The sequence below is a fragment of the Phoxinus phoxinus genome, assembly GCF_949152265.1.
Source record: "Phoxinus phoxinus genome assembly, chromosome: 2".
Classification (NCBI taxonomy): domain Eukaryota; kingdom Metazoa; phylum Chordata; class Actinopteri; order Cypriniformes; family Leuciscidae; genus Phoxinus; species Phoxinus phoxinus.
The window spans coordinates 51,399,590-51,416,338 of record NC_136877.1 but is presented as its reverse complement, the minus strand read 5'-3'; the positions used below and the strand labels follow the sequence as shown (position 1 = coordinate 51,416,338).

Genomic DNA, 16,749 nt, shown 5'->3' with positions numbered 1-16,749 from the left:
TGTGCTTAAGAACATTTACAGCCTTTTTAAATATTTAAATATGTTTTATGTTGCAGTTCCTTATGAAGTAACTTATATGTGTTACTCAAAGCCATTTTAACTCTAATTTGGCTCCTGATGAAAGTTAACTTTAGACCCTTTATGAAAATGAAAGGATTCAGAGGTGTTGTGAAGTCGCTAGTGGGGTGAAAGGTGGTCACAACTATAGGGGCCCCACACAATCCAGCAGTTATACTATATAGGCCCCTGTTGTATGAATAGTTCTAATATTTATATTAGTTGTATGCCTGAGATTTACATGATAACCACAAAAACATGCAATTTTGTTAAATATTTTTTCCAAATATCTGCTGCTCTTACCTCCCTAAAAATGGTTTAGTCCGATCTAAAGTATTTATAATTTTTTTAGTCAGTGACAAACATCAGACCCAATCAAATTGTAAGTCCCACCCCTGCTCATAAACAGAGCCAATCAGAGTTGAGGCGGCAGAGCTGGAAACTGACTGACTGACAGAATTTGGGGGGGGGGGGGGGGGGGGGGGGTATTGTTATTTCTCTGGGAATTAGAAAACTACCGTCTCCTACCAGTACTGTCACTCTTCATTATCGGTGCGCACCCCAATGGACCGAATGATTACATCATGAAAGTGCGTATATATACACCACAATTTTTTTTTTGCTTTTTCGTTTCTTTTTTTTTTTTTGCGTGTATATGATACGCATATAAAGGTGAACTATGCAGCTTTTTTTACCTTAACCGAACAGCTTCGGAGTCAATGGTTATACATTGTAAATAAATATTGTAATATATGAATAATAATAACAATAATAATATTGTAAATAAATTCGTCCTTAAAACCAGTTTCATATATAAAAATAAACTGAACTGGACAGTAAACTCGGTGGGGAAAAAAGACAGCAAACTCTGGTTTTATTTGGGTATTGCTATAGAGCCTATACCTGTCCGAGTATTACATAATAAACTAAAAGAAAGTTTATCATATTTTCTGGCTAGTGTACTTTATTTATTTATTTTTCATTCATCATATGACTTTCATCATCATTGCGATTGATGGTTGTCAGTATTTTACAATGGTATAAAACAGATAGTAGTATGAAATACGGTTATTTACTGTAAAATTAACCTAAGTGTGTAAAACCTAAAATGTTGCTATCCGTATTTTTAACAGGGAATTTCTGGTAACCATAGCTGCCATTTTTTCCCCCGTAAATTTAACAGATTTTTTTTTTACAGTGAATCGCTCAAGATCTCAGCAGAGGAGGATTGAACAACTCCACAAACAGCATTACCAGCGTCACTTATTACTAACCAGACTGACTATATTCTGTCAGACGTCTAGAAGATGTTGATGTTTTATTGAAAGTAATAGTTTATTGTGCAGTCGCCATTATGGTGATCAACATTTGCTTTAGTTGGACTCTTGACCCTTGACTGTTTTTTATGATAGTTTGTGGTTTATAACAAAAGATTATTTGTTGCAAAGGAAGACAAAAACAAAGACAATCAGGTGATGCTGGTTTTGTATTGACAGTGAAACTCAATCTTTGATCAAGACATTTATTTTACTGTGAACGTTGTCATGATTAAATCAAATATTCTGATGTTTTACTTTAAAAGTAATGACAGTTCATTACTGCCCTCTCACTCAACAGGACAGACAAGTCTTTTAAAGCTGTGGAGGCAAATAACTTTCTATCACGGAATAAGAGAAAAACATGTACCAATTGTCTTTAAAGATTATTTATTCCCTTGCAAGACGAGGTCAGCAATCACACAGTCATACCGAGCGGCTGCAGAGTGAAACCAGAGGAGGGCATCCTTCCTTCTCTATAGTCCTGACTCCCCCAAGGTTATTCATGAAGGCTAAAGGAAGATATGTCCCAGTCATAACTAACACATTATTAGACTTGTTTATCATATGCTACCCATGAGTGGAGGCCCTCTGTCTCGGTCACACATTAGTCACACATTTCTTATTGTCCAGCCATATACAAAGATCATACACATAGGCTACATACATTCATAAGGGTTAATAACTGTTCTTTTCTATATCAATGTAGTAGAGACTCATGGGACTCCACATGCAATTGTGTACCTTAATCTAATTACCATCATGTTTCTAAGATTCTATGAATATAAGAAAATCATTTTTGGCGTATAAATGGCACGGTAAATAACATTCGTGGTATATATACGCACTTTCATGAGATTGTGTTGGTTCTTTCTTTCTTTCTTTCTTTCTTTCTTTCTTTCTTTCTTTCTTTCTTTCTTTCTTTCTTTCTTTCTTTCTTTCTTTCTAACCAATCTTTCTTTCTCTCTTTCTTTCTTTCTTTCTTTCTTTCTAACCAATCTGTCTTTCTCTCTTAGTATGGTCTTGTTTATGGCTGCTTGTCACTCATCAGGACAGAAGTGAAGTCTCGTATGACAGATTTCATCCTCCTGTTATTTATCTATAGTGGTGTCAGTCTCATCACTGTCCTCTTTATAAACATAAATTATTATTTTTTTTGTTAAACATTAGTAGGCCTACACTAATGCAAGAAAGATTTAACATAAATTTCAGATATGATTTAATGTAGCAACATTAAGTTCCTTCCATCACCTTCACAGCAGAACATTTCAATATAATGATGCTTTAAAGTGTTTTTTGACCAAATATCTTTTATGTTTTCTCCACGTCTTTGTGGGTGTAACCTTTTTTTTTTTTTTTTTAAGTGTGCTTTTAAATGTACACAGTATAATTACTGTATATCTCTGTGTAATATGAAGATATAACAACAACAACAACAATCTGAGAAAGTGCTCCATGCAATTATTATACCTGAGGCCACACGTGATCTTGAGATTGCATGAGATTATACTTGTTTTACTTTTGTTGGCGATTCATACAGCAAGGAATCCCCTTTTTTGTCATCCAAAGCCCTTTGACCTAAAATGTTTGTTTGAAGTACCGCCTGAGATTTTACATTATTATTTTAATAAAATTCACGGTTCTCTGATGTCCCTAACCCTAATCGATAGAAAATGTAATCTTTTACAGTGAATTATTTATTTAGCATGTGGTTGAACATCAGAATAAGTTTTAATCTTTGCTGTTGCTCAAAAAGAGCAATATCCCAATAAAGTATTACAAATATTGACTCCCTCAATATTCACAGGCTGGAGGATGGAGGAGCGAGGAGACGAGGAAACATCGATTATTGAGAAGCACACAGGTAATGTGTCCCGATACAGAGGCCGTCACAGCGGCGCAACAAAGACTGTCCCGTATCAAAGACTCCTCAGATGCCCCAGAACTCATCAGTGGGCTTCGGAGGACGCAGGCGCGCAGATGGCACTAGGGACGGGGGGGACATAACCCCCCCAGATTCATAGTGACCTGATCCGTCCCCCGCCCTCACTATCCCCACGAAAGGCGACAAAAATCGGTAAAACAGAGGATTAACCAGTGTTTGCGCTATGTACATTAGCTAAAGCAGTGCCCCGGCCCGCCGCTGCGCTTCAGAATCGGGTCGGGGCAGACGCAGGCTGACACACAATAATAATCTACACCAGTCACCATTACTTTGTACCCACGTTCTCACTACACGCTGTTCTGTTGTCAATAAACACACGATGACACCGACGTTTACACTCTCTCTCTCTGTGTGTGTGTGCTACGACTCCTGAGTGACGCAGGGGTCCTATGAGGAGCTGGTAGCTGCCTCAATCGTGCCTGTAGGAGCGGACGAGCGGTAACCATAGTGATCATATACCATCTATGACTGAGCTGAGTCAGTGATTTTCTGAACTGAAAAAAATCGACTGTAAATGCCACATAAAAGCAATGAAGAGACAAAAAACAATCACCTCGTTTTTTCAAAAACCAAACAATGTAAGTATCCTATGCCTGTTGACTTTCCCAGATGTGGCAGATAAGTTTTGTTAAAGGGAATAGCTAGTCTGAATAGCTAGTCTTTTGCACTTAGCAAACACAGCAAAATGTGGAGACCATAACTATGCATTTAGGTGAGTGGACAGAGGCAAATAATGAATGAACACAAAAAGAATGGTTGGATAAATCAAACAATTTATCGTCGTCAGGAAATAATGTTTTATCTTATAATTTAACCCATTGTACTGTATAAATTGACTGAGGTTGGTATGTTCACTGTCGTGTAAGCCACTATAAAAATAATTATAATAAGTACATTAGTGTGGTGCAAGGTTTATGCAAACAACAAATAAAGGCCTACATACACTTTTGACACCCTCTTATAGTAGGGAATCATGTTTTTTTTATTGTACGTACAGAGCAACGAACGGAGGATATAGATTCTTAAATTATGGGCTATGAAAAACATTTCTTAATATGTCATACATCATTTGAAAGATATTTCTAATATATAAATTGCAACTCCTAAATTTTACATTTTGAGTTATTCTTAGATATTTGACATAGTAGTTTTAGCCATTAATTCTCAGGAATATGTTGTATTTCACATTGTTGTGAAATTCTATAGAGGTATAGGGTTAACTGAAATTATGAGATTTTGGTGGGTGATTGGTATACTAGTCAAATAACAGTCTGATCATGCATTGCTAGTGGTGATCAGGTAGGCCTTTGTTTACCTTTGTTCATTCATTGTTGTTTATCCATGATTTCAAATAAGAATACCCCAATGGCTTTTTAGCGCAAATCATTTGCCCAAATTACGCAAAGTAACTACTTGAGCACTAGTTAAAGCCCAAATTACGCAAAAAAAGGAATTGAGTTTAAATCATTTGCTGACAGCTTGGTCCCCCCCAGTTAAAAAAATCCTATCTGCGCCACTGGGAGGACGCAGCGTCTGAATTGGGACTAATGTCTTCTCTACAGAACGAACTATGAGCAGAAATGAGTTCAGAGCGTCTCGTCTGCTCTTGCATCTAAGATGTATAATCTTGCATCTATCTGCATCTAAGATACTGTACATACTGGAGACATTGGCAGGACTGAGATCAACAGTTGGCATTGATGCTTTGAAAGCAATATGCTATATTTTATATAAAATAAGTGTCCTGAAATAAAAACAAGAAACTACATGCATTATATTGTTATACTTGTATGGAAAATGCAGCCTTCATTGCTAACTTGTTACTCGTTCTAGTAGAGCGGCAGCTTTGTTCACCTCACTATATATATTTATCTGGCACAGAAACAATGAGGATCTCAGGTTGAAGTGAGTCTTGGTCTTTCACAGGTGCTTGCAGGAAGACCGATGAAGAATAAAGTTCCCATACAAAGTTTATTGATGATAATGCAGAATAATAATCAGACAGGAACTGCAACTCACACTAAATGCAATATAGACCAAACAGGACGAATGTGAGTGATCAACTTAATATAGCAAACACATAATTAATAGAACAATGAAACCAATTAACTAATAATGACGGTTACTATGGAGACAGACGAGTGGCGGGAAACACAAATGAAAACAAACTGAAAGTCCATGAACAAAACTAAACAGATGGTGACAGGTCTAAATGATACAATATAAAGTCGTCGTCGTCCTTCGACGTTAGAATATAACGTCTTCGGATGAGACGTTAAACCGAGGTCCTGACTCTCTGTGGTCATTAAAAATCCCAGGATGTCCTTCGTAAAAGAGTAGGGGTGTAACCCCGGCATCCTGGCCAAATTTGCCCAGTGGCCTCTGTCCATCAGGGCCTCCTAATCATCCCCATATATACTGATTGTCTTCATCACCGTCTCCTCTCCACCAGTAAGCTAGTGTGTGGTGGGCGTTCTGGCGCAATATGGCTGCCGTCGCATCATCCAAGTGGATGCTACACCCTGGTGGTGGTTGAGGAGATTCCCCCCTTCTGTGTGTGAAGCGCTTTGAGGTCTCAGAAAACGCGCTATATAAATGTAACAAATTATTATTATAAAGTACATATTACAAATACAACAGAAACACAAATTACAAATTCATTAGAAATAAAACAGAAAACACTAGGGAATGACCTATCAATTAGCAGTGAATAATCAGATTGAAGAATGTATCATATGAGGAACCAGTCATTAATATCAGTCAGATTATGTATTTCAAGGGTCAGGCTGTATCAAACCCTGTCAACCCATCAATTTTTTTTTTCTCATATTCATTATTATTATTATTATAATAAACATATTGAATGCAATAGACTTCAAGGACAGACAAAATAAAAACCCATGCTAACTCTTAATTCAAATGATATAAATTACATTTCTCTCTCTCTCTCTCTTAATGGACCAAAAAAAAAAAAAAAAAAAAAAAACATTTTAGTATTTGTTCTTTAAAAAAAAAAAATAATAAAAAAATAATAATCTTATTTTGATTGAAAAAATTTTTCCTATCAAAATTCCACATGGAAAACAATCAGAAACACAAGAACAAGACTGATCACATAATGCCAAAATAATAAGGATTGTTTCTGTCTTTATGTACATTTTTGATCATCGACTCTGTGTCTTTGCCAGGCTTGAGATGAAGTGTTGTTTCGCAGCATTGTGTTAAATAAGTGACTGTGTTGTCTTTGGTATGTTGAATTATTTTCACAATCTTCTTAAACAGATCACTTGCTGCTTTCATCTGAAGAATAAAAGTCAGCGTTTCTGATGAGATTTCTTCTTCTCTCTTGCCTGCTGGTTGATTCATTTCACAGAGCTCTTTCGAATCTTGAACAATACTGTAAACATAAAGACATAAAGCTGCTCTGGCAGCCGATGCAGACCCAAGCAGAGCTTTGACAGTCTTCACATACACACGGATTTCTTTGGCAGCTTCTGCACACATTTTTCCAATATCAGCCACACAAGCGACTCTTGCAATATTTAATACGTCTGCAGCACCTCTTCCTGCTCTCTGCATGTTAGGCTTATTTAATGTCTCCTGCGATTCAATGTCCTCTGTGATGTTATAAATTTTACCCAGAAGCTTTACCATTGGCTTGATTGTGGTCTGTAAATCATTGATGATCTTCTCAATGTTCTCACGCAGGGTTTTCTGCTTGATCATGTTAGTGATGTTTGATGCTCCGGATGTTACTCCTCCAGCTGCTCCAGCAACAGCACCTGCACCAGTGAGAGCTAAAGAAGCACCCAATGTGAACGGGGCCAAACACAATCCTGCTATAGACGCGACTCCTCCAACTGCTCCAACTGATGATCCCACCAAACTGCCTATTGTTGTGTTCTTGTGCACAGATTCAAGTTCATCAATGGCGTCATCCAGCTCCTTTATTTGACCATTGAGAGTTTCCTGATTTCTGCCAAATTCTGACTTTAGTTCTTCAATGCTGCTTTCCAATTCAAGGTTCAAGTTTCCTGAAATATATCAAACGTTTCATTAGGATTAGAGTATTTAAAATTAGTTTTCAGTGCTGTTTAGTTTTATTGACCTCAGAAAGATAACATATTCTGTTAACATACATTGAATGACTAATTACTATAAGATAACTTGTAAGTGTTTAACCACTAAATGTTTTCCATGATGTAACTTAAAAATATTGCTGTACTTCTAATAACATTAATAAACTGATTCAATCAAATCTTGGACCAAGAAAAATGTCTTCCTCTGGGTGATTTCCATCACCGGAATTAAGATTATGATAATAAATAATAGGCAATATACGTAACTTTTAAATTTGTCTATATTTTCAATTGCACTTAATTATATATTTTTTTAAATTTAATATCATGTTATTATTTTTTTAAATTAATGTAATCCTTTTTGTGTGCTTCTTCTGTGAGGACTAGCCTGTGTTTAACGTAGGCAGTGGCGTATGCTACAATACTCAATTAAAATAATCTAATTGTATTAAGATGTGATTTTTTCACTCATAACATCGGTATGAAATTAATGTTAATGTAAACATCATAATAGCAGCATTTCCATTACCCTTTAAATGTCACCAATTGAAATTGCGAATTGAAAATACGCCCAATGGAAACAAATACTGACATATAGCAAACAAGTGTTTATACTCGCATGAGGTGCTTTCTTCAAGGAATTCGAAACATTTGTATTAGGCTAAACTGCAGCGGAAACACATAAACATATACAGATCACCTGGTGTATGTAACAGTCGAACATTCTTGGCAACACGGTACGTTTGGACAGAAGATGAGACAGTTCTTAATAATTTATAATAATAATTTGTTACATTTATATAGCGTGTTTTCTGAGACCTCAAAGCGCTTCACACACAGAAGGGGGGAATCTCCTCAACCACCACCAGTGTGTAGCATCCACTTGGATGATGCGACGGCAGCCATATTGTGCCAGAACGCCCACCACACACCAGCTTACTGGTGGAGAGGAGACAGTGATGAAGACGATCAGTATATATGGGGATGATTAGGAGGCCCTGATGGACAGAGGCCACTGGGCATATTTGGCCAGGACACCGGGGTTACACCCCTACTCTTTTACGAAGGACATCCTGGGATTTTTAATGACCACAGAGAGTCAGGACCTTGGTTTAACATCTCATCCGAAGGACGGAATTTTTTTACTAAACTATTCATTAACTATTCTTTATTACCGATATATGTAGACCTATTAACATCTGTCACCATGATTTTTGTGATGACTTATCGCGAGAGGAAAAAATTACGTTTTAGTCACATAACATCGGTTAATGGAAACAATGTCATTTAATTTTATACGACATTTAGAAAATATCTCAAAAGTTTTGTGTAAATCTGCAATGGAAACGCAGCTTATGTCTAAAGCTATTCTGAGTCGTGCCTTCCCAAATCCTATGAAATCCGATCCTAAAAGCGTTTAGTTTTTCCCTGAACAGATGACCGTGTACCCAGCAAACACAGAACGCTGGCACAACGTATCCAACCTTCTAACAACGTTTTAACAACATGGCCAAAAGATTGCTATAACTATGTTGTGTATTGAAGGTTGTTACAGCGTTGTCAAAATGTTGACATTGAACCACCCGCCCGTTCATTTTAAAATCGATTGATTTTACATTTCAACCGCCGGTTGGGATCCTTGTGTTGTCTCATCCTTCATCGAGCAAGGTTACGAGATAATTGCGTTTAATTTACCTCAGCTAAATAAGATACGTAATTATTCAAACACAACATACAGCCCCATTTTCTAATGTGACTAATTTACCCTCGCTCGCACGGTTTAGTTTTTCATTTGATTTGTTCACACCACCGCCGGCGAGAGTCAAAGTGGCGGAAGTCATTCATTTTCAATGAAAGCTGGCGGCGAGCTCCGGCGAGGGCGGCGCGTCTTGGGCCAAGGCCCAAATGGCACCCTAAGCACTCGCGGTCTTCCTCTGAGAATTTATCCCAATTAAAGCAGTCAAATGGTTGTGATCAGACTGACAGACACTGACAGGTCACGTGACATGCCAGTGGCGGCTCCTGCCAGCCAGCTGAAGATTGAACCCCCACTCGTATTTATTGTTGCCCCTAAGTAAAGTTCGGATAGTACCATATTTTAAGGGATCCCTGTTTTGTTTGTAGGCTGTTTCCACGCTGGTGTGCAGGTGCTGTATATTGAGTAAGAGGTAGGTCATAATGATTTTCATTTAGTTTGAGGTTTGTGTCTTGCTTTTTAACAATTGTTAGGGATTTGTTTTAGGCTGATTAGCTCTCCCTGCTGGTCGTGGGGCTGGTGGACGTATGTTAGTGACGATTGAAAATGGCGCTGTGGCTCTTTTCAACCCATTAGAGCATCGGCAGGGTTTTATGTGTTTTTGGAGGGATTTAGCTGGTGGCAATATTTATTTGATGTGTGGTTGATTATGGTGTAATATTTATTTGATGTAATTTGTTTATTTTGTTTTCTTTATGATTTCCAGTTTAATGCCACTGCTGTCTTTCCTCCCCCCTTTTCCCCCTTTTCGGGATATGTAATCTTTTTCTTTCTTTTTGTTTGGTTGGTTAAGGTCTGTTAATTAATTTGATAGTTGTGATGCGTCTATAGTAAGGCTGGTTATTGCTGCGTTATGAGTCAACATATGGGCTGCTTAAACTATAATGGTCAGTTTCCTAAGCATTTTTTATTCTGAGAACCAATTAATTTGCTTTATTCTTTTTTGTGTTGTTTTAGCGGATCACGGAGGGTTGCTGGCTGGAAGGTGTGGTCTCTTTGGATACCCTTCGTTGGTGCTGCATGTACACTGTGTGTTGTGCACATCTTTTCTCTTCGTGTGTGTGTGTGTATATTTTTTAGGCACGTTTACTGGTGAATTTTACAGGGGCAACAGAGTGGGCTCACGCCAGTGGCCGGTCAGTCTAGTTTTTTGGGGGGGTTCTGTTTCTTGTAGTTGGTGTTCTCTATTACAGCTCAGTGTGTGTGATTACACAGATGAAGAATTAATTTGCAGGGAGCTTGATTGACAGGTGATCTGACCAATCATACTTCGCCATCCGCCATTTTGTCGGACAAAGCAGTCAGGAGAGTTAGTAGATTAACGTTGGAGGATTTGAACTTGAGAAGCGGAGTGTACTGACGTCTTTCCGCGGTTAATACAACATTCCTTCTGATGTTCATTCATGTTTATTTGATGCTATAAATGAACTAGAAGGAAGAGATGATCGGTTCACGAGCGGCTTTAACTGAGACTCTACAGCGATCTGTCACGACACGTTAAAGAGACACAAAACGCTATTTATTGTTTACATTTCTTTTTAAAAATGACCAAATTTGAGAGGTGAGACTTTGTTTAATACCAAAAGTAACCGAAAAGTAAGCTGGTCTGTGTCTGTCAGTGTGTTGTCAGTGTGTCTCCGCGATGTGTTTTTCTCTGCATGAGAACATGGTGTGTGTGTGAGAGCGGCGTAGCTTGTCGGACATAGCGACAGTAACTAAGGGGGGCGGGTCTTTGCGAACGGTCGATTGGGTGTGTCATTTTCTGTATAATGTCTGTAAATAAATTGTGAATTTTGTCATATCCGAGGAACACAACTCTGTTCCTTCTGTTGGTAAGGTACACATTGAATCTGTGTTTATAACTTAACTTTCCCTGAGAGATTCAGGGTGGCGTCGTCAGGCTATGTTTGACTGGGCAAATTAATATTAAAAGGTTTCTGGACTGATTCCGGTTACTGACCTTCATCAACAGGTTTTTGACTATGCTCCCCCCGCTGCAATGTACAGAACTTGACTTTGTTCATTAAATTTTCTGATCTTTGCTTTTTATGTTTAATTTATTATACTTAAAAAAAATATATATTTATTTATTTATTTATTTTCACTAATGTGTATCACAAATTCATAGTGCAGTTTACTGACTCACTGTTGAATGAAGGAGGATTTCCAATGCTGTTATCTGAAGCAGAGCTGTCGTCACTGCAGTCAGAGTCACTGCCAAGATGATCCATTTCTAGAAAGAAGTTTTCTTGCCTCCCTTTATAGTCAACAGTTCCTTGACAATGAATTACAAAATTGAAAATTAAAATAATTAATTATTTTTGACATATTGTTAATGGATTTGTAATGGAAATGTAATGATTTTGAGGCCAAAAATCTCTCTCTCTCACACACACACACACACACACACACACACACACACACACACACACACACACACACACACACACACACACACACACACACACACACACACACACACACACACACACACACACACACACACACACACACAGTGGTTTGGTCATTCTTTGTTTTAATTGTATAGTGTATATGTTTATCAATGCATATTGTGATCTCTGATGCCTGAACATTACGGTTTCGGGAAACAGTCGTGATTAACGTGACCTGATTTCTTATTATGCTATACTATATTATGCTATGCTTCTTAATAGTATACTCTTAATATGGTAATGGAGTAGTAAACACACCCCTGGTCAGATGTTTAATCCGCATCTCTCAATTATTTTTCTATAACCATCTCCCACTCCAAATGTTCTCTGAAGACTCATTATATCTGTGGCAAATAAAGTGTTATCTTCCCTCTCGAGTTTCAGACACAAATCAGAGACTCCCTCAATTAGAATTACAAATTATTATTTTTTCAAATTAAAGTAAATATAAATTCCCTCAATCATGATGCAGCATTTATAATTCACTTAAAAAAGTATTTGACACACCCAGACCAAGATAGATTGTAAAAAATTTTTTAGTAATGATTGGCCTATGACACACAAAAAAAAATCTTCCCAAAGAGAAAATAAATAATCTTACCTGGAGAACTAAGACAGATGATACTGATGACTTTTGCAATACATTTCCATCAGTTTTCTAACAGTATATTGTCAGTAATGTAGACGTATGTCCAGTAATATCTGCGTGTGTCTGAGCAATCTCTTAGCAAATATAGTTCCTGCTCTCAAAACTGTTCTTCAGTTTCATGATTGTGTCAATGTGCTGCTGGTTAATGATCTACACCAATCAAACAAACAACAGGACTCTCACTATCAGGACAGTTGTGAATGGGTCCAAAGGTAAAAATAAAGTTTTCACATTACTTAAATCAATGAGAGTCTGATCATTCTCACAGTTAACTTAAAACATACTGCATTTCCTTATAGAGAAACTGCATTTTACATCTCATTTGTCTCTGGTTGAGGTTTGATTTTGGACCCTGAATGAAAATGAAAGCATTCAGAGGTGTTATGAAGCAGTATAATATATTTTATTATGGACCTTTGTTCATGTATAATATGTAGCTTATCTGATAATATAACAGACAAACTGCAGCATATATGTACTTTCTGACAATAATTAACACGTCACTGTCCTCAGATTATTGCAACACATCAGAGCTATTTAAAAACAGCCCCTTTTAATAAATATACTTGTTCAAATTATATTTTTACTACAATACTTAAATATGAATACATAATATAGTGCATGTTTTTTAATATATAGAGTTCATATTTTAAACGAGTTTCTGGACATCGTAAGAAAAAAATAAGATGTTTAAGATTACAGTGAAGAAGTTTATTGCAGGATAGCAGTGATAAAGTACTTGCACACCTTGAGGTCAACGGAGTCGGAATGAACCCTGAAAATCCTAAACTCAAACCTTTTATCCCGTGATACTTCACCAGCTCTAATGTAAATTAAGTTGCTCCAGTTGTGCCAGCTGTGGTCTGTATGTTAATGAAGTTTCTCCAGTTGTATCAGCTGTGGTCTGTATGTTAATGAAGTTTCTCCAGTTGTGCCAGCTGTGGTCTGTATGTTAATGAAGTTGCTCCAGTTGTATCAGCTGTGGTCTGTATGTTAATGAAGTTGCTCCAGTTGTACCAGCTGTGGTCTGTATGTTAATGAAGTTTCTCCAGTTGTGCCAGCTGTGGTCTGTATGTTAATGAAGTTTCTCCAGTTGTACCAGCTGTGGTCTGTATGTTAATGAAGTTTCTCCAGTTGTGCCAGCTGTGGTCTGTATGTTAATGAAGTTTCTCCAGTTGTGCCAGCTGTGGTCTGTATGTTAATGAAGTTTCTCCAGTTGTACCAGCTGTGGTCTGTATGTTAATGAAGTTGCTCCAGTTGTGCCAGCTGTGGTCTGTATGTTAATGAAGTTTCTCCAGTTGTACCAGATGTGGTGTGTATGTTAATGAAGTTTCTCCAGTTGTGCCAGCTGTGGTCTGTATGTTAATGAAGTTTCTCCAGTTGTACCAGCTGTGGTCTGTATGTTAATGAAGTTTCTCCAGTTGTGCCAGCTGTGGTCTGTATGTTAATGAAGTTTCTCCAGTTGTACCAGCTGTGGTGTGTATGTTAATGAAGTTGCTCCAGTTGTACCAGCTGTGGTGTGTATGTTAATGAAGTTGATCCAGTTGTACCAGCTGTGGTCTGTATGTTAATGAAGTTTCTCCAGTTGTACCAGCTGTGGTCTGTATGTTAATGAAGTTTCTCCAGTTGTACCAGCTGTGGTCTGTATGTTAATGAAGTTTCTCCAGTTGTGCCAGCTGTGGTCTGTATGTTAATGAAGTTTCTCCAGTTGTACCAGATGTGGTGTGTATGTTAATGAAGTTTCTCCAGTTGTATCAGCTGTGGTCTGTATGTTAATGAAGTTGCTCCAGTTGTACCAGCTGTGGTCTGTATGTTAATGAAGTTTCTCCAGTTGTGCCAGCTGTGGTCTGTATGTTAATGAAGTTGCTCCAGTTGTACCAGCTGTGGTCTGTATGTTAATGAAGTTTCTCCAGTTGTACCAGCTGTGGTCTGTATGTTAATGAAGTTTCTCCAGTTGTGCCAGCTGTGGTCTGTATGTTAATGAAGTTGCTCCAGTTGTACCAGCTGTGGTCTGTATGTTAATGAAGTTTCTCCAGTTGTGCCAGCTGTGGTCTGTATGTTAATGAAGTTGCTCCAGTTGTACCAGCTGTGGTCTGTATGTTAATGAAGTTTCTCCAGTTGTACCAGCTGTGGTGTGTATGTTAATGAAGTTTCTCCAGTTGTACCAGCTGTGGTCTGTATGTTAATGAAGTTTCTCCAGTTGTGCCAGCTGTGGTCTGTATGTTAATGAAGTTGCTCCAGTTGTACCAGCTGTGGTGTGTATGTTAATGAAGTTTCTCCAGTTGTACCAGCTGTGGTCTGTATGTTAATGAAGTTTCTCCAGTTGTACCAGCTGTGGTCTGTATGTTAATGAAGTTGCTCCAGTTGTACCAGCTGTGGTCTGTATGTTAATGAAGTTTCTCCAGTTGTACCAGCTGTGGTCTGTATGTTAATGAAGTTGCTCCAGTTGTACCAGCTGTGGTGTGTATGTTAATGAAGTTTCTCCAGTTGTACCAGCTGTGGTCTGTATGTTAATGAAGTTTCTCCAGTTGTGCCAGCTGTGGTCTGTATGTTAATGAAGTTGCTCCAGTTGTACCAGCTGTGGTCTGTATGTTAATGAAGTTTCTCCAGTTGTGCCAGCTGTGGTCTGTATGTTAATGAAGTTTCTCCAGTTGTGCCAGCTGTGGTCTGTATGTTAATGAAGTTTCTCCAGTTGTGCCAGCTGTGGTCTGTATGTTAATGAAGTTTCTCCAGTTGTGCCAGCTGTGGTCTGTATGTTAATGAAGTTTCTCCAGTTGTATCAGCTGTGGTCTGTATGTTAATGAAGTTGCTCCAGTTGTACCAGCTGTGGTCTGTATGTTAATGAAGTTTCTCCAGTTGTACCAGCTGTGGTCTGTATGTTAATGAAGTTGCTCCAGTTGTGCCAGCTGTGGTCTGTATGTTAATGAAGTTTCTCCAGTTGTGCCAGCTGTGGTCTGTATGTTAATGAAGTTGCTCCAGTTGTGCCAGCTGTGGTCTGTATGTTAATGAAGTTTCTCCAGTTGTACCAGCTGTGGTCTGTATGTTAATGAAGTTTCTCCAGTTGTACCAGCTGTGGTCTGTATGTTAATGAAGTTTCTCCAGTTGTACCAGCTGTGGTCTGTATGTTAATGAAGTTTCTCCAGTTGTACCAGCTGTGGTCTGTATGTTAATGAAGTTTCTCCAGTTGTACCAGCTGTGGTCTGTATGTTAATGAAGTTCAGACAACACATTGTCTGAGAAGGTTCTCTCCTCACCATATTCTCTTCAATATCCAGCCATACTGAGGATTATTGCAGCGGGCAAAGTAATCCTGTTTAAAAGTCCTGGAGATGCTGAATCTTTTCTTCGGGTTTTTGAGGCTCAATCTCAGAATGACTGATTTGTTTCATTTAACCCAAGGAAAAATACTAATTGAGTTGATTCCGGTGCTGTTGTTATTTGCATGAAAGGCTCACATTTATTGAAGTGAGTTATCTCTCAGGCCGATTAGTCTAATTTTGTCATTTTTTTTATTTTATTTTTTTATTATGATACCGGTCAATGTATTATTATAATCATAGCCTACCATTAACGGCTGGGAGCCAGTTTTACTCAGATGATTATTTGTGCATGAAAAATGTATCTAATATTATGTTTTCACTTTATGTAATTCTAGTGAAAAACTTAGCAGACTACATCTGTATTTTGTTATGTTTTGGCCTAATTGGTCTATGATTGTTCTCGCGTTCGCCAGAGCGCGCGCGCGTGTGTGTGTGTGCGTGCGTGTGTATGTTTGCGTGGGTGTGTGTATGTTGCTCTTCCAACCCCACCCCAGTCAACCTGTTTTTTTTTATGCCTCTGAATAGTCAACATGGGTAAAGGTTTATTTGTTATCCACCTGAACATAAGAAGTCTGTCACATAAAATTGATCTTTTAAGGGCCTGGCTTGTCTATAATAAACCTAATGTTATCACACTGTCTGAGACCTGCTCACGCACTCTCTAACGTCATAGTGTGTGTTCCGGCCAAGATGGCGTACTAGATAGCAGCATAGTTTAACCGTCTCAAAGTTTTTTTCTTATTTTCAGACTATTCCCAAACTGTTTGTTAAAGTTTTTTTTTTCATCATCTAAAAATTACAAGTAGTGCACGAAGCTCCGAAGAAAATACCGTGATCAGTATCAGAAATGTTCATGATTATGATGACGCGATGGAGGTTTGTGCTGAAACAAACAAGCGTGTCCTGGAGGAATGCGGTGCTGAGAATCGACCTGTTACTCCCAGCAAAGTGCACTTAATGAAGAAAGTGCGGCCTGATCAGGGGGAAGATATCTCTAATGCGGATATACTCGAGGCAATTTACTCCCTCGGCAAAAGATTTGACAAGCAGGAGAAAAGGCTGGAGGAGCTGTCCAAAAAAATGGAAGAGAATTGTAACGCCATTTCTGAGGTTAAGGAAGAGATGAAAGCTCACAAGCAGAAGGAAGCTGTATTGGAGCTGGAATTTTCTGATC

At 38.1% G+C, this 16,749-nt stretch overlaps 1 protein-coding gene across 1 annotated transcript; it reads right to left on the bottom strand.

Moving 5' to 3' along the window:
- Positions 1-6,379: 6,379 nt before the first annotated feature.
- LOC306993235 (apolipoprotein L2-like) lies at positions 6,380-12,339 on the bottom strand. The gene is made up of 3 exons (XM_079602896.1): positions 12,208-12,339; positions 11,300-11,428; positions 6,380-7,352 (listed from the first exon to the last, which is right to left on the bottom strand). Exons 2-3 carry the CDS (start codon positions 11,382-11,384, stop codon positions 6,430-6,432), a joined length of 1,008 nt encoding a protein of 335 aa, XP_079459022.1. The 5' UTR covers positions 11,385-11,428; positions 12,208-12,339; the 3' UTR covers positions 6,380-6,429.
- Between the last annotated feature and the right edge of the window lie 4,410 nt (positions 12,340-16,749).

Bases quoted from the DNA above. Each gene is read 5' to 3' on its own strand.
- LOC306993235 (XM_079602896.1), bottom strand. From the start codon at position 11,384: ATGGATCATCTTGGCAGTGACTCTGACTGCAGTGACGACAGCTCTGCT. The intron at 7,353-11,299 runs GTGAGTCAGTAA...GATATATTTCAG, and splicing joins AAATCCTCCTTCATTCAACA to GAAACTTGAACCTTGAATTG.